General features: G+C 37.0%; 1 protein-coding gene across 1 annotated transcript in view; it reads right to left on the bottom strand.

Moving 5' to 3' along the window:
• Positions 1 to 18,767, bottom strand: part of Tsr1 (Tsr1 ribosome assembly factor) — a 256,253-nt gene that overhangs the window by 131,088 nt on the left and 106,398 nt on the right. The window contains exons 9-11 of the mRNA XM_090371624.1: positions 15,289 to 15,465; positions 11,273 to 11,405; positions 10,899 to 11,113 (exon numbers count right to left, since the gene is read on the bottom strand). Coding sequence (XP_090227750.1) covers positions 10,899 to 11,113; positions 11,273 to 11,405; positions 15,289 to 15,465 — 525 coding nt within the window. The remainder of the gene's footprint in view (positions 1 to 10,898; positions 11,114 to 11,272; positions 11,406 to 15,288; positions 15,466 to 18,767) is intronic.

Below are 18,767 nucleotides of genomic sequence, written 5' to 3'. Positions count from 1 at the left end.
GACATATGCACATGTACCATCTTTAAGGCGAAAGGAATCATACAACGAATAATTTGGGCATCTGAGATGAGCAGTAGTTGAATCAACCGATAACTGACTTTCTGTCAGAAAAAGTACATGGGGTTTGGCAGACTGCAAGTGGAAATGGACATCGTTGAGATTAGATTAGAATTGGTTATAAATGATACTTGAACTAGGGTCTATAAATTGAAGTTATGGGGGCAAGAGATGTTTAGACTGGATTGAAGGAGTTTTATTTTAGCAAGCGAGTTATAAATTACTGAATTAAGTTACCTAAACGGGTGGTAGAAGTTGACAGTTAGGGGAAATTCAAAGGTCAGCTGGATAGTTATCTATGGAAGGAGGGAAACACATAAGCTATCTATTTCCTTTCCTTTTATTAATTATTTATTTATATAAACTTTCTTCTTCTTCTTCTTTTTTTTTTTTTGGCTGGTGCAGCATAAGCTATAGGCTTCCTAGCACCACTTCCTAGCACCATTAATAATGGCCACGTGATGCAAGGTTGTTCCTTTATTTAAAAGTGGGATCCAACTCAATCATATTATTAAACAGCTGTGTCAATATACATATTATATAAACTGTTATCCATTGTTATTCTAAACTGATCCAATATCATCACACTTATAAAGGCCGTTCACTATTGCAGAGATGAAAGAAACCAATCTAACGTAGGTTCAGGTAACTTGTACTTGTAATATCTTGTACACTGTAAAATATATCTCCTGAGGGAACTTTACAAGATATTTTGGGCAATAGACCCCATGGCTTCGTATTTTCTGTTTCTTTTACAAAATTCTGCCGTGATTGGGTCTTGTGCTGCCTAATTGCATTACAATATAATTTATTTTTATTTTTGTAATTGGTTTTAAACCATACGGCCTCCTGAGCTGGCAACGATCGTCTTCTTTGATTCTCTTCTTGCACAATTAACTTGTCTATGAAGAGATGCTAACTCCTCTGACCCCCAAGGAACTACATTCTTTCCCATTTCCCCCCTCTATATAAAGCATGCTGAATATATAAAAAGTATTCTAAAGCACTTAAAACATTCAATTTTGTTCCAGTTTCTCCCTCAAATTCTATATGTAAGGCTTGCCTAAATTTTTCCCAATTCATTGTTTTAATTGAAAATCTGTTTATATTTTGCAAAATGAGAGAATTAACAACTGACCTGTCAAACTTGAATTTTCCAATCAACAACTTCATCACAAATACTAGTTGTAGATAAAGTAACATCTATGTTTGAACACTAAGATTGTAAGTAAATATAATTTCTTCCAATAATCTACCTCTGTTACCAGTAATACCACTGTGCCAAAACAAAGACTTGGCATTTGCATCCATAGCAATCATTAGATTAGAATTAGTAATAATACACATATTGTTGAATGCAAAAAGTTATAATTTTAGTAACAGTTATCTCAGTTTATTAATTATAATAGCTGACTTAGGTCTATAACTAATGGTTTGCATAATTTGAGAAGGAAGTGGAATCCCTGCAACTTTATGCCCTACTTGAGAAACTTAACACACATAATATGGTTCTTGCATATATATATATTATGCCATACTGACTTTCATTCATAACCACTCTGACCTCATCCATTATTATTGGAGAACATTGACAGTTTATCTGCATAATTTTCAATGTACCCATGTGCAGAGAAATGATCCCTATGATTTAGACTACTCATTGTTAGTATTCAAATTAGATATTTCGACAGCCCCCTGGTGCTCAGGACAGTTCTTTTCCTGTACCAAATGATTGCAATCTGTTTCCCTTCTCTTACAGTTAACGCATTTGGCTGGTTGATCTCTTAACAAACAATCAGGAAAAACATGCCCATCTTTTGCACAATGGCCACAAGACACAGACTTATGCTGACAGTACTGTGCAGTGTGTCCATAGCCTAGACATGTAAAGCATTTTAATACAATAGTAAACCTTCTAAATTTATACGAGGAAAAGTCCAAAAAATCCTACTTTTATATAAAATACACCTTAATAAGCTTGGAGAAAAACCAATTATCCAATTTGTAGTTTTTGCTTTAGTTCCTGACTGAAACTGGAAAGTTACCCCCTGTAACACTTCATCTCTTTCAAAGCCATACTCCTTTAAATCTTTACAATAAAGATCTATCATGACCTCCTTGGTTATGATATTGTCTCAGAACATCATAAATTAATACTGCAGGGTCATTCAATTTTGGTTTATCATACATTACCTCAGATGTATTTAGCAATTCTAATTTAGAGAATTTATCAATATCACTTGTTTCTTCAAATTCCAGAACAACCTCCTTATTTCGAATTGGCTTCATTTTACATATTTTAATCTCCTTATATTCATTTTTAAGGGTATTAACAATTGCCTCCCTTACCATTTGACTATTTTGCAAACTGGAATTTTCACCTGTTGTTATTACAATAATATTTTTCTGAGTTAGCCCCTTATCAATAAATTTCAAATGATCTACTCCTATCTTCTTCCATACTGCCAGATCAATATTTTGCTTATAAAACAACTAGTACTCACAGCTGACAAGGATAAATAGTTTTCCCACCTAATCAACAATGTCAACTTGATGATTGTTACCACACAGCAGCCATGTTGTACCAGCCAGTGTGGTAATTATACTTTCTTAAAATAGCAATTTCTCAGGAATAAATATACACTTTACCTCTAAAATTTCACCGGAAAACAATATATAACACCCAGAATGACACTATACACTATCAAAACACAATTCAACCTTAATTAACCGAAGTTACACCCGCGGATGTAAAGACACAGCCACTCAGCTTTTACATTGGAAACAATAAAAGAATGATATGAATGGCAGAGAATATATGCTATGGGTTACATAAACAATAAACTCATTAGTCACACATGAATTGCCCATGACCATTCCCATCTAAGTCCTCTTCTAATGAAGTATTAAAAGTGGATCTTGTAGTGAGATAAGAATTAAATTTACAAAATACCACAATAATATTACGAAAAAAGGTACTTAAAATTAATCATCTATTGAATTTAAGAATCTAAACTTACAAGATACCAAAAAATAATGCATTACCAGAATTAGCTTTACAAAACATGAGAATTCAATTAAATTTAAAAGATAACAAAATTAGGCAAAGTAAAAATTACCCACATCTGTAATCCTCTAGAAGATAATTCACCAGGTGACAGAGCTGAGGCACATCTGCTCTATCACTTCGTACTGCTACTATCGGAAGGATAATATACATAATTTTTGTGATAACTGACATATAGTCCTCTTGTCACAATAATAAACTCGTACACCAACCGTTTAAATTGAATTAAGAAAATTAATTTTAATACTGTAAAATAAAATATGGTACAAACAATCTATTTATAATAAATATAAAACTTAAAATGGATTAAAATAAATATATAAAACATTTAAAATATACGATATGATAAAAGCGCTAAAACTAGACTGTAGCTTTCGGAAGCACCTGCTTCCTTTCTCAACACATCCTTAAATAGCAGGCTCACAGCACTTCCACATGTGGTTCGACCAGTGTATGGGCGGTACTCCCTTCATGCATATTAGAACTGGAAGTGGCTTGAGAGCGTGGAAAGCAAAACCGTTCATCCGTATTGAGGACCACAGCCTCAAATAAGGGATGCATACGCATACCCCTGTCTCTGTTAATAGTATTATTGTCTGATGAACAGATTCGCAAGCTCTTAAGCCACTTGTGGTTCCAGAACACATGTGCCCAGTCAACGATGACCGCATCCTCTGGGGAGATCTGGTGCTGCTTCTCCCAAAAATGTTCAGCCACAGCAGACTTTCCATAATCTGCGGCTTTTATGGCATTCATGTGCTTACCCCAGCTTACCCCCTTAAATCGCCACCTAGTTTCACCCACATAACACTCCCCACAATCCGGGCACTTTATCACGTATACGACCCCACTACTGAAATCATTCGTTATAGGGTCCTTAACCTGGGACACTACTGTGTGCAACCTATGCCCTGGCAGCTGCACACAGCTTGTCTGGCATTCACAAAGCACTCTTATTATACGCTCAGTAAGGCCCGGATAGTAGGGAATGTATGCGGTAACAACTGGCACAAATGGTTCACTCTGCCTGGACATCATCCCTCTTATATATTTCTCCATGACCCTCTGGGGGTAGCCGCATTTCTTAAGGTCTGCTGTGACTTGTTAATTTCCCTTTCTCTATCCTCAGAGGTACTGCAGTGGGACTCCACCCTATCTAATAATGACTTAGTGACGCTGTTCTCATATTGCATAACTTGCGCCAAACTATAGTGGGTGTATTGGCTCCGGCACATAGGTTTTTTAAACACTGTTGTTTTAAGCCTAAGTCCTGCTCTAGAGACCAATACATCTAGAAATGGGAGGGTACTAGCTGCTTCCACCTCTGAGGTAAACTGGATAAATTGGGAGAAGCTGTTAAGCAAATGAAGTACCTCCTCCTCTCTCTCCTTCTGAATAATAGTGAACGTGCAATCTACATATCTTTTCCATTTGCACATGGGGAACTCTAACCCATCGAAAATCCTGTTTTCCAGTTCCTCCATGGCCAAATTTGCTACTAAGGCGCTAATGGGAGAACACATGACTGTGCCATGAACCTGCTTATACATAACTTCATGGTACACCATAGTGGTGCTAGAAAGGCAAAGTTCCAAACCGGAGCAAATATCCTCCACACTTAAAGGAGACCTACTACTTAAAGTATCATCTCTTTCTAAAGCCATTCTTACACACTGTACCCCATTAGAAATGGGAATGCATGTAAATAATGATACTACATCAAAGGATATCATAATTTCACTTCCTTCTATAGTTTGATCCTTCACAAAATCCTTGACAGTGAATACAGAGTGTCCTACTATAGGGGCAATCAACTTAGCTAAAAATCTGGACAAAGCATAAGTGGGACTTCCAATAAAAGATACAATAGATCTGAGTGGGATCCCCACTTTATGTATTTTCGGAAGACCATAGAATCTGACATCCCATTGCATGCAAAGACCAAAATACCTCTTCAGTGATCCTCCCCGGTTTTAGCCAATGCTGCACAACTGTCCTGTAAGAGTTCAAAGCTTTTTTATGATAATCCTCCTTATCTAAAACTACAGTCGATCTACCTTTATCAGCTGGTAAGACCACGATTTTATCGTCACGTCTGAGTTCTTTTAATGCTCTTCTTTGACTAAGGTTAAGGTTAAAAAGTGCCGTCTTAGCTTGACTCAGAATAGGAGCAGATTTAACATGACTTTCATTAGCCAAAGTCGCCGGCAATTTACCAATTGCCTTTCAATATCTATGGTTATTTCAGCAATAGGTGGTTTGGGAGGTATAAGTGCAAACTTGGTCCCCAAATTCAACACTCCCTCCTGTTCCTTGGTTAGCTGATTACTACTCAGATTATGAATAAAATGAGTATTATTATCACTGCATTGAACCACTTCTTCCTCTAATAACCTATTAAACTTGCTGATCTGTCTCTGTCTGTAGGTGTTGGCTATTCTAGTAACTTTATCCAACACCAACCTCCTTATGATGATGCGGTTGCAAAGGAACTGGATGCAAAAAATAATTTTGATATCATATATTTGGATTTCAGGAAAGCTTTTGACACTGCTGCGCATGGAAAACTATTGTACAAATTGGTGCAGATGGTATTAAGGGTAAATTGCTACAATGGATAAAAGGATAGTTGAGTGGGAGAAGACAGAGGGTGGTAATTAATGGGTGCTGCTCATTGTGGACTAATGTTATTAGTGGAGTCCCACAGGGTTCGGTGTTGGGTCCTCTGTTGTTTTGTATATTTATCAATGATATTGATGAAGGTATATCAGGCTTGTTAATGACAGTGTGCTACTTCAAAAGGATCTAGATAATTTGGGCAGATGGGCCAGGAAGTGGCAACTGAAGTCTAACCGTGAAAAATGCAAAGTACTGTATATGGGTAGAAGTAACCCCACAGAAACGTACCAACTGTGCGGTACTACACTTAAGGCGGTATAAAATGAAAAAGACCTGGGAGTAATTGTGCAGTCAGATATGAAGTTTTCTGACCAATGCAGACAGGCTGCCAGGGCAGGTCATGGGGTTTTGTCAATGATATATAGGAATTTTGCTAGCAGGGAGAAGGAGGTGATTGTCCCTCTGTATAAGGCAATGGTCAGGCCACGCCTTGAGTACTGCGTACAGGTCTGGAGGCCTCATTTTAGGAAGGATGTAGATTTACTTGAGTGTGTACAGAGAAGGGCAACAAGATTGGTGAGGGGAATGAAGGGATCCTCTTACCAAGAGAAGCTTAAGTTCTGCAAATTGCAGTGGCTGGAGACTAGGCACCTGCGTGGTGATCTGATTGCGGTGTATAAGGCCTTGAATGGGTTGAGCACACTGAATTCTGATGGGATTCTTCCACTTGTTCAGATTACAAACCTAAGGGGGCATAAATTCAAATTAAGAAAGGACAGATGTAGAATAGATGTGTGCAAATTTGCCTTTAGCCAGTGGGTGGTTAATTGCGGGAACAAACTTCCATCTGTCATTGTGGAAGTTGATAGGTTAAATAAATTTAAGGAGGAACTGGACGGGCATTTGGAGGGAATGGTGTGATTTTTTTTTTTGGCTGATGCTGCATAAGCTCATACACTTGCTTTCTTGCATCACATGCCACTACTACTATTAACGGCAAATGCAACGAAGATACACTACTATTAATATTGCCTAAATGCAAACCTATTTGTCTCCTGGTATGTCTCAAATCGTCATGTAATTTATGTATCCAAACATTCAACATACTCTTCTGATACCATACAATAGTCCTCGATAACCGATCATCCTTAAACAGAGCCTTGACCCTAAATCCACGTGGCATAAGTCCATGTGTCTTACAGCGGTACGCAAATCTCAGGTGCTGCTTCTGTCTAGCCTCTCTTATACTATACTTCTGAAACTGTCGGATGTGTTGTAATACAGAATGGCCATAAATGCCGAATTTGGCCATGGAGGAACTGGAAAACAGGATTTTCGATGGGTTAGAGTTACCCATGCGCAAATGGAAATGATATGTAGATGACACATTCACTATTATTCAGAAGGGGAGAGAGAAGGAAGTACTTCATTTGCTTAACAGCTTCTCCCAATTTATCCAGTTTACCTCAGAGGTGGAAGCAGCTAGTACCCTCCCATTTCTAGATATATTGGTCTATAGAGCAGGACTTAGGTTTTTTAAACACTGTTGTTTTAAGCCTATGTGCCGGAGCCAATACACCCACTATAGTTCGGCGCAAGCTATGCAATATGAGAACAGCGTCACTAAGTCATTATTAGATAGGGTGGAGTCCCACTGCAGTACCTCTGAGGATAGAGAAAAGGAAATTAAACAAGTCACAGCAGACCTTAAGAAATGCGGCTACCCCCAGAGGGTCATGGAGAAATATATAAGAGGGGTGATGTCCAGCCAGAGTGAACCGTTTGTGCCAGTTGTCACCACATACATTCCCTACTATCCGGGCATTACTGAGCGTATAACAAGAGTGCTTCGTGAATGCCAGACAAGCTGTGTGCAGCTGCCAGGGCATAAGTTGCATACAGTAGTGTCCCTATAATGACTGATTTCAGTAGTGGAGTCGTAGACATGATAAAGTGCCTGGATTGTGGGGAGTGTTATTTGGGTGAAACTAGGTGGCGATTTAAGGATCATCTGGGGGAGCACATGAATGCCACAAAAGCCACAGATTATGGAAAGTCTGCTGTGGCTGAACATTTTTGGGAGAAGCAGCACCAGATCTCCCCAGAGGATGCGGTCATCGTCGACCGGGCACATGGGTTCTGGAACCGCAAATGGCTCGAGAGAGCTAGTGAATCTGTTCATCAGACAATAATACTATTAACAAAGACGGGGTGTTTAGAGTTGGCAAAATTTAAGATGCAGTGGGATACTTATTATTAGCGGTGTTATTATTTGATTGGAAGTTTCTGTTGTTGCAATAGGAGTTTGGTTAATTGTTCCTCAGTATGGATGAACGATTTTGCTTTCCGCACTACCGAGCCACTTTCGGTTCTAATACGCATGAAGGGAGTACCACCCATGCCCCGGTCGAACCACGTGTGGAAGTGCCATGAGTCTGCTATTTAAGGATGTGTTGTGTAAGTTTAAACTTACTGTTGAGAAAGGAAGCGGATGCTTCCGAAAGCTACAGTCTAGTTTTAGCGCTTTTATCTTATCGTATATTTTAAATGTTTTATATATTTATTTTAACCCATTTTAAGTTTTATATTTATTGTAAATAGATTATTTGTACCATATTTTATTTTACAGTATTAAAATTAAAATTAATTTTTTTTTTAATTCAATTTAAATGGTTGGTGTATGAGTTTTTATTGTGACATGAGTTTTTCCCAACCTCAGAGGCCTGTTTCAAGATATGTACTCCTCTTGAAGTTTATCAGTTCATTATAAAAGTTGTTTGAGAAGGCCTATAACAAGGATCCATCCCCAATGGCTTTAGAAAAGTACAGTGAAAGGGAATGGTCTAATCATATTAATGAAAACATTCTGAAAGGTTCTAAACAGATTTTGGACTGGCTGCAGAGAAAGGCGTGTTGTCTATGTATACCCATAAAAAATGGTAATAATGAAAATCTTCTTTGAGAGGGCGTTATGTAGTTTTTCTGATTATAATGTGCTTGTTCAATTTATTTTTTGTTTAGATGGAAACAGTAAATAAGATTTGTCTCGAATTCCTCTTTCTGTGAAGTACATTTTACATTGTATTATTTTTTTTTATTATATATATATTATTTGTACAGATGTGTGTTCCTATCTCTGCACTGACATTAGATGTCAGATCAAGAATGGGGAGATATACCTGGAGGGGCTCAAACTGGAGCCAACAAGAGTAAAAAAAAAAATCATTTATTAGAGTTGGCAAAATTTAAGATGCAGTGGGATACTTACTATTAGCGGTGTTATTATTTGATTGGAAGTTTCTGTTGTTGCAATAGGAGTTTGGTTAATTGCAAAAGACAGAGAGCACCAGGTGGGGAGATATTGTCTTTACCTCGCTTTACGTTGGTAGTTTGGTGGGTTTCTTCTGGATGTAAAAAGTTTCTAAAACATTTTTCCTGTGGTGTTCAGTGACAGTAAAGCCTGCATCACTTTTCCTGCAAGAATCCAAGCCTGGTATTCTCATAAACATATGCTTCCAGCTGGTGAAATGTATGCATTACCATGGTCACAATTTAATTTAATTTATAGACAGACTCTACAGATAACATTCTGTCTCAAATTTGTATATCTGTGAAGTTATTGTTATTTGGTTTTTAGGAGCATTAGCAACTAAGGCCATATTGCTCCGGGATATGCGATGGTCATTCCCTGACCTTTCCGCATCCTCCGTATTTGGTGGCGACAGGCTCGAACCCCGGTCTAATCAAGAAGCGTGTGCTACGCACTGCTGCTCCTTCCCACCTGGCTACGGAGGCGCCTATATCTGTGAAGTACAATTTATACTGTGTGCTCTTCTGCCAACCTATTAATGTTGTCCCCCCTCCTTGTGTACGGACATAGAGGAAGGGAAAAAAAAAAAAAAAAAAGATCAGCACAAGTGCTGAGAGTCACAAGGGAAGGGAATCAAAAATCAGAAATGCTTCCTGTAATCTCTATTTTTGTTATTAGCCACTGAAAAGAGAACAGGTAAGTAATCTGTATTTTGCATAACTAAGTCTGCATCATATTTCATGCAAGGCCTTTCAAAACAAAACAACAAAAAAAAAAAAACAAAAAAAAACCAGTAACTTTTCTGCTGACTGAACTATTAATACAAATTATAAATTACTCACACAATGCTGCTCAGTATTAAAACAGAAAAAAAATTCACATGAACATTCACCTAGCTTGTTGAGATAGCAAGTCTCCTTTGTGGCACAGTGCTTGAGTTTTCTGAATTTGTGACTAAAACTGCAAAAAAAATAAATGGTCAAATACAATTCAAATATGATGGAAAAAAAGGATTATCTGTCAGGAAGACAGCATCTGAAACAACCAAGAGATAACATTTCAATAACCTCTAAACCTCCCAAAGGGCTGAAGGGGATACACATGCACACAACTGTAAAAGTGGTAAGTGTAATGAAGTTACCGTACTCTTTTGCAGTTAGTGGAAACAAAAACCTACACAACCTTAATCACACTACATTGTTGAATTTGAATTTGAATAAATATATAGTGTAAGAATTTTATATTGCTGAGCCATTCCATATTACCTATTTATATTGCTCTAGTGTACATTGATTTTCCTGTACACACACTTAATTTGAATCCATGGGACTGCCATAAAAAACTAACAATTTCAAAATTTTACTTTTTAAGAGCATGCAGTATTGCTATTTAACATTTTTTAAGTACAGTATTATTATTATTATTATTTTTTCTTTCTTTTTTTTTCCCAAAAAATTTGACAATTCTATTTGCCATTTAAAACCAATGTCAGTGAACTAAATATAAATAGTTCACTGACATCAAAAATATCAAAGCTTAAAACAAAAAAAAAACAAAAAAAAACAAAGTGGAATGGATTTGAATATAATAAAAATGCTTGTTTAATAATTCAAGTTTAGTCATTGAGTATTTGTATTAAAAAAAAAAAAAAAAGCTAATTTATTTATTTTTGCTTATAACACATAACATATAACTCAGCTGGTAGAGTTAGTCTATGACAATCACATTATATCAAAGTTCATTACACTATTTAATATCAGATATACTTCGCGTAGAAGTATATCTGATATTAAATACCTCTTCTGAAGTGTATTCAGGAATATATATATTTTTTTTCAAACTTACATTTTCACAATTTTCTTCAGAAACCGATTCCTGGTCTGGAAGTTCATCTGTGATTATTTCTTCCAAGGTTTCTAAATCAGAATAATTTTCAGTCTGTAATTCCTTCATCTTTTCCTCATTTTCTTCATCACTATCATCTAAGATCCATGTTGCCTGATATTCAGAAATCCCACGAGGTAAATTTCTTGTTACTTTTTTGCTTGTTTCAAATATATCTATAGCAATGAAACAAGGGAAAACAATAACTTAATAGAACAAACTCTATTACAAGGGAAATAGGGAAGATAAGTAAAAGAAGAAGTTCAATACCTCTTCTTTATATAAAATAATATATATCTCCTTTGTATAAAATAATAAAACAAACTGAAGATTACCTCTAACATCAGAAATGTCTGATGACCAGTTTTCTTCTTTTTCCATTGTATCAGGAATATTTTCAGATTGAAGTGAATGTTGACAAAGAGGATTAGCTTTACTAAATACTTTTACTTCGTTCATTTTATCACCCTAAATTAAATAGAAATAATTTTATATGGAGCTGTTGTGAAAAAAATAAGCAAGTAGAACTAATGGAACCCCCCCACAACAAACATGACAAATAATGCAATCCATTTCAATCCTGGTTTGAAATGGTGGATCGAAATAAAAATACCTCTGTCTGGATCCTCTCTCCCCTCAATGCACAGATGGTTTGGATTTTGGACTTTAAACACAAGTTCTAAACGAGTAGAGCTTATAATTTCAGTAATCAACATACTGTTTAAATGGCAGGTCATGATTAAAAACATCTCTTTTAAAAAATATGATAATGTTTTGTAATATCAAGTTGTATGTATGAAATGCAAACGTATAAGCAAAAAGTCAAGCACTGGTATATTGCAGGCACATCAATCTTTTATCAAATATCACAAAGCAATTGGGAATCTATGCTATCCCTTCTTTAGTGTTTCCCTTGCATTGAAGAGAATGTATACATTTTTATAACTCCCCCCCCCATTCTAAGTAAATAGTTTCTGGTGTTCAAAAAAAAAAAAAAAAAAAAAAAAATAAAGAACTAACTTAATAAATTGAGCTCATTCTTAATTAAAATTATTTTGAAAAATATTCAACATATAAGCATATAAATTCAGAATATAAGTTTGAAAAATATTCGGCATACAAAGTCTCTAAGAGCAAAGTTCTTATAAAACAAACTTTGCATGTTGAAGACTACTAATTAACTTCATTTTTTACACTAGTTATATATAGAAAGCCTTGTGTTGCTGGAGCTTCTTTAACTATCTTCAAAGGTTATAAAAAAATTACAGTTAAGAATAAGTGTTCTATAATTTGGACTAAAAGAATATAGCTTCATCAATATCATTGATAAATACTGAAAACAACAATGGGCCTAACACCAAACCCTGAGGAGTCTACTAATAACATTAGTCCATTAAGAGCAGTGTCCATTGATAACCACTCTGTCTTCTCCCACTCAACCATTCTTTTATCCATTGTAGCAACTTGCTCTTAATGTCATACTGCTCCAATCTGAACAGTAGTCTTCCATGTGCCACAGTATCAAAAGCTTTTCTAAAATCCAAGTATATGATATCAATATTATTCTTTGCATCCAATTCCTTTGTGACCACATCATAGAATCCAATCAAATTTGTCAGACAAGACTTCCCCTCAACAAACCCATGCTATGTCTGAACTGCAGTATTGTCTAGATGATAATGCATTGCTTCCTTAATCAGTGCACCCATTAATTTCCCTGGAACAGAAGTTACACCAACAGGTCTGTAATTACCCGTGTCACTCTTTGATTCCTCTTTGTGAATAGGGGAAACATTTGCACATCTCCAGTCCATGGGTTCTCCCCTGAGTCCAAGGAAGCTTTTATAATTATGGCTAAGAGTGTGCTTACTTCCTTTGCTGCCTCCTTTAATATAATGGGATAGATCCCATCACCCCAGGTGCCTTTTTTATGTTTAACTTCAACAATTTGACACTGCTGCGCATGAAAGACTATTGTACAAATTGGAGCAGAATAGTATTAAGGGTAAGTTGCTACAATGGATAAAAGGATGGTTAAGTGGGAGAAGACAGAGGGTGGTAATCAATGAGTGCTGCTCTTCGTGGACTAATGTTATTAGTGGAGTGCCACAGGATTCGGTGTTGGGTCCACTGTTGTTTTGTATATTTATCAATTATATTGATGAAGGTATATCAGGCTTAATGTCGAAGTTTGCAGATGATACAAAGGTTGGCAGGGTTATTAATGACAGTAATGGCAGTGTGCTACTGCAACAGGATCTAGATAATTTGGGCAGATGCGCTAAGAAGTGGCAACTGAAGTTTAACCTTGACAAATGCGAAGTACTGCATATGGGTAGAAGTAACCCCAGAGAAACGTACCAACTGTGTGGTACTACATTTAAGGTGGTAGAAAATGAAAAAGACCTGGGAGTAATTGTGCAGTCAGATATAAAGTTTTCTGAGCAATGCAGACAGGCTGCCAGGGCAGGTCATGGGGTTTTGTCAATGATATATAGGAATTTTGCTAGAAGGAAAAGGAGGTGATTATCCCTCTGTATAAGGCAATGGTCAGGCCACGACTTGAGTACTGCATACAGGCCTGGAGGCCTCATTTTAGGAAGGATGTAGATTTACTTGAGCGTGTACAGAGAAGGGCAACAAGATTGGTGAGGGGAATGATTGTTTGTTTGGTTTTTTTTGGCGCATTAGCTACTAAGGCTATAATGCGCAAGGCGAATGAAGGAATCCTCTTACCAAGAGAGGCTTAAGTTCTGCAAATTGCAGTGGCTGGAGATTAGGCACCTGCGCGGTGATCTGATTGAGGTGTATAAGGCTTTGAATGGGTTGAGCACACTGAATTCTGATGGGATCCTTCCACTTGTTCAGATTACGAACCTAAGGGGGCATAAATTTAAATTAAGAAAAGACAGATATAGAATAGATGTGCGGAAATTTGCCTTTAGCCAGTGGTTGGTTAATTGCTGGAACAAACTTCCATCTGTCGTTGTGGAGGTTGATAGGTTGAATAAATTTAAGGAGGAACTGGACAGGCATTTGGAGGGAATGGTGTGATTTTTTTTTTTGATTTTTTTTGGCTAATGCTGCATAAGCTCATCACATGCCACTACTACTACTATTAATTTCTCCTCCACTTTGCTCTCAGTTATCACAAAATCATTTAACTCCCTGTTAAGGGTTTGATAAACATCTCCTTCTGGAATAACTCCTCACGTGCAAATATAATGTAAAATGCTCATTTAGTTTAGCAGCTACCTGAGAATGATCATCTACAGTCAAATCATTGATATCAAGTGGACCAATCTGATTCACCCCTTCCTTTTAGAGTTTACATAAGTAAAGACATCTTTGCTGTTTTTCTTTGCACCCTTTGCCAAAGGTTTCTCATAATCTGCCTTCACCTGCCTAACCTCCTTTGTGACTTGATTACAGACTAGCTTATATCTGCCTTAGGCTTCTGTATTGCCTGATAATTTATAAGCATTCCATGCATTTTTCTTTTCTGCCAAGAGCCACATTAATTCATCTGATATCTATTTAGGCTTAAACCTAAATCTAATATGCCATTCATATGCGATTTAGCCTAGTGTATACACAGCCACCGATATCATAACTAAACTCACTTTCTTGTATAATATTTTTTTGATAATTAACAGTATTTCAAAATATTATTATTAAAATAAATGATCATGGATTTGTGGTTGAAAAAAGGAATTTTAAAACAAGAAGCAAGTACTTCTAGTATTGCAACTGTGGTCAATGAAAACGAACACAATATTGTCACACTTCAAAGTGAGGATGAACAATGGCAGCCTTTTGTTCCCCAAAAATATGAAGTGAAGAAACAGGAACCAACTAATAAAAGACCAAAACAAAAGTATGATGGCAGTTATTTGAATTTTGGTTTTACATGTGTTGGAAATAAAAATGCTCCTGATGCACAGTGTGTCGTATGTAATAAAATATTAGCAAACAGTTCTTTGGCTCCCGCTAAACTTGTGTTTTGTAAGTGTTCCATAAATATATTGTGAGATGAAAAGTCTTCCATGATTAAAAAAATTTGGGAAATGCTGAACCAGACAATGTGTACAAGTGATTCTGAGCAGGTCTGGATATTAAGTTGCTAGACTACTGATGTTCTCTCTACACCTGAGCCAATTTAAGACTGCAGGTTTTGTGAACGATGTGTTTAAAAATCCATAATAATAATAAGACGATGTAGAGGTCTGACATTTCTACACCTGTAATCTGAAATGCTGTGCGTGCGTGCGCACGTATGTGCGCACGCACGCACGCATGCACACACATTGAAAAGTATGGTTAAAAATTAAATACTAAAACTATAACTCACATTGGTAATGCTATCTTCATTTCTGAAAATTTTTTTCTTAAGATTTAAAGGATGAGGATCATCTGAAATATCAATCTGTGACATCTGAAAGTCGCCCCAACCAGGAATATGGACTAAATCATTCACATCAAGAGGCTGTTGTCTAATGTAACCAGAAACCTTCAGTGTACCAGCAATCTAAAAAGATAAAATTACAATTATATATATTTTATCCAAAGGAGGTTTTGCTTCCAATTGACATATATGAGGAGTGCTCAAAAAAAAAGGATTTGTATTCACCCAGAAGTAGTCGTGATAGATAATATTTTTTTTTTGTTTGTTACCTTGAAATCACTATAGCAACCACACAATTTTTGGTTCTGATCTTTTCATTTTTTTTTTTTTTTTTTTTGCAATGCTGAATGAAGTGAAGTGTCACGATGGAATACAGTTCAGTGATTCAGTTCCTGTTTCTGCAAGTGAAAACACCCAAAACCATCCATGAAGAAATGGTGGCTGTTTATGGAGAAGACTGCTCAGGTTATAGCACTATTGAACATTGGTATAAACAATTCAAATGTGGAAGAACCTCAGTGCATGACAAAGAAATCTCAGGTTGTCCAGCAACTGTTGTAACAGAAGAGAGTGCTTCAAAAACTGAGGCATTAATCCTGGAAGATTGCCATATTAGCATCAAAGAGCTAGCTGCAGAGCTCCAAATTAGTGTAGGGTCTGTGGAAAACATCCATCAACAGTTGCATATGAGTAAAGTGTCTGCTAGATGGGTACCCAGACTTCTGACCCCTTACCAGAACAAGGAAAAGGTACAATGTGCCAGGAAAAGCAAGGAATTTTATTCACATATAGTCACCATGAATGAAACTTGGATCCATCACTATGATTCTGAAACTAAACAAATGTCAAAACAATGGAAGATCTGCAGAATCACCCCTCCCTCCTCCAGAAGGCAAAGGTGCAATCAAGTGCTGGCAAGGTGATGCTGTTGGTTTTTTGGTATCAGCATGGTGTAACAGATTATCTTTTAAAGGGCTGCACTGTGATAACAAAGCTGTGTAGCAGGTGAACACCTTTTGATACGGGGAAAGATGTCAAAAGGTGTTCAACTGCTCCACAATAATGCCCCTGTACATTCCTCACCTGCTGCGGTGAAGTGTGTCCAAGAAAGTGGGCTTGAAATAGTGCCACATTCTACTCATTCATTCATTCCCTTGATGCACCCTTGGATTTCTTCCTCTTTCCTGCTCCAAAGTCCTTTATTCGCAAAAACACTTTGCTGCTGATGAGGCGATTTCAGCAGCTTAGTCATGGTTTGAAGGACAGTCAGAAGTCTTCTACAAACTGGCCTGCAGAAGTGGATTGAGATGTGGCAAAAATGTGTCACTTTGGCTGGTGTGGCTACTTCGAAGCTTGGAGCCCAGCTCATAGCTACAGAGCGTGTCCACTGGGTTGCGGTTTCACAGCTAACCTCTAGATATAGAGGTTGGCTGAAAAATGAGCAGGTAAATCCTGGTGAATAAGCAGTCATGGATGCAAAGTGGCAATGCTAATAGAATATTATGGAAGGGCAACTTTAAGAAATGCTATAAGAATACAAGGATGGCATTGTGACATAATGACTAAAGCCACCATAAAATAAGTTTAATTCCCAAACTGAGGGAAGCAGTTCAGTTTATAGATATTCAGGTGGAAGCAAGAAGTGCTAGAACAGCTGAATTTCAGATAATCGCAGGAAGAGATGGAGTCCATCAAATCTGGCTATGGTTCTGCGATGTGAAAGGCAGTGGAAAACCATCATATTATTTTTCCCAAGAACTTCAGCATCATGAAAATATCAGAAAGAAATATGGCCCTCAGTCACCTGCACACCGTGAATGGTCAGAGGGTACTAAGAATCCCTGGGTTTTTTAATAAAAAAATTATTTTGAGACTAGGTGCCTGGAATGTTGTTGTTGTTGTTGTTATATGGTTTTTAGGAGCATTAGCAACTAAGGCCATATTGCTCCGGGATATGCAGTGGTCATTTACTGACCTTTCCGCGTCCTCCGTATTTGGTGGTGACGGGCTCGAACCCTGGTCTAATCAAGAAGCGTGTGCTACGCACTGCTGCTCATTCACCTGGAATGTGAGGAGTTTATTGAAAATAGAAAAGTTGGAGAACACAATTAAAGGGATGTACAGGCTTAACCTTAAAATTTTAGGCCTAAGAAGTGAGGTGGAAGGAAAATGGAATATGTGACAATTATAATGGAGACAGATTATACTATTCAGGAAGCTCCAGTGGGATATATGGTGTTGGGATCCTTGTAGCAATGGACATAAAATATGTTAGCAATTTCATCTCAAAATCTCAGAGTAATGCTACTCCAACTGAGGGGCAATCTAATAAAAATTAATCTGATTCAAGTTCCCCTACAGCTGATAAGACAGATGAAAACAGTGAACGAACTGTATGAACAGATCCAGAGGCTAACTAAGAAACAAGAAATAAATATATTAATGGGTGATTTTAATGCAAAGGTAGGACAAGATGCAGTAATGGACATAGTTAGAATATTTGGACTGGGAATTAGAATTAGATAGAGGAGATGGAATTATCCAGTTCTGCCAGGAGCACTTGATAATTGTCAACACATGGGATTTAAACAGCCACCAAGAAGGCTATATACAGTAATACCCCGAAGTTACGCGATAGGTGGGTCCGACGAAAATCGCGTAAGTCGAATTCGCGTAAGTCGGGGTACAACTTTGCATATAAATACATATAGATGTTGCTTAATTGGGACCAAGGACTAACAAAAACACTAGTTTAGAAGAAAAATATTAATAAAATTGCAGTTCTTTATACATATTAATACAAAATATGTATTAAAAAAAACAAATGACTTACGTAAAAAAGTTATTTCGATGTCGATGGCTTCATAAAATCTCACAAATTCGTCTGACAACACAGCGCGTTCTTTTTTTCACGCAGAATTTCTTCGTAGCAAGCTAATAATTTTTTTATTCCTTGCTTTGTAGCTATAACGCGTTCTTCGTTGGAGTCTATGTTTTCTAAAATTTTTAAGCCCTTTACAATTGAGCCCTTTTCAATTTTCAACCTCTCAAGTTTGCAATTGTCATGTGCTTTTCGCCGTTGCTTCATTTAGGTCTGTAGCACGTGCAATATCACATGGTCTTTCATTTCGCTCAAAGCGTTTCACAATTTCATATTTTTTCTCTATCGACAGAGGCGGACTGGCCATAAGCCTTACCGGGGAAACCTCGGTGGGCCAGTGTGATTTTGGCCGTAAACCATAGTATGAGGCCACTATAAATTTTCCCGGGTAAGAATTTTTGATCCAGTACGCCTCTGTTTATCGATATTGCTTTTTTTTTTCTCTCTGAATCTGCAGTGTCTTCACCAGGACGCTTCCTTTTCACACCTTTTAATTAAGTATTTTACTCATTTTTAGGGAATAAAGCACAATTACAAAACGAGG

The sequence above is a fragment of the Mastigoproctus giganteus genome, chromosome 4 (assembly GCF_048544385.1).
Source record: "Mastigoproctus giganteus isolate SK-2022 chromosome 4, ASM4854438v1, whole genome shotgun sequence".
Classification (NCBI taxonomy): domain Eukaryota; kingdom Metazoa; phylum Arthropoda; class Arachnida; order Uropygi; family Thelyphonidae; genus Mastigoproctus; species Mastigoproctus giganteus.
This window is presented reverse-complemented; position numbering and strand designations above follow the sequence as displayed.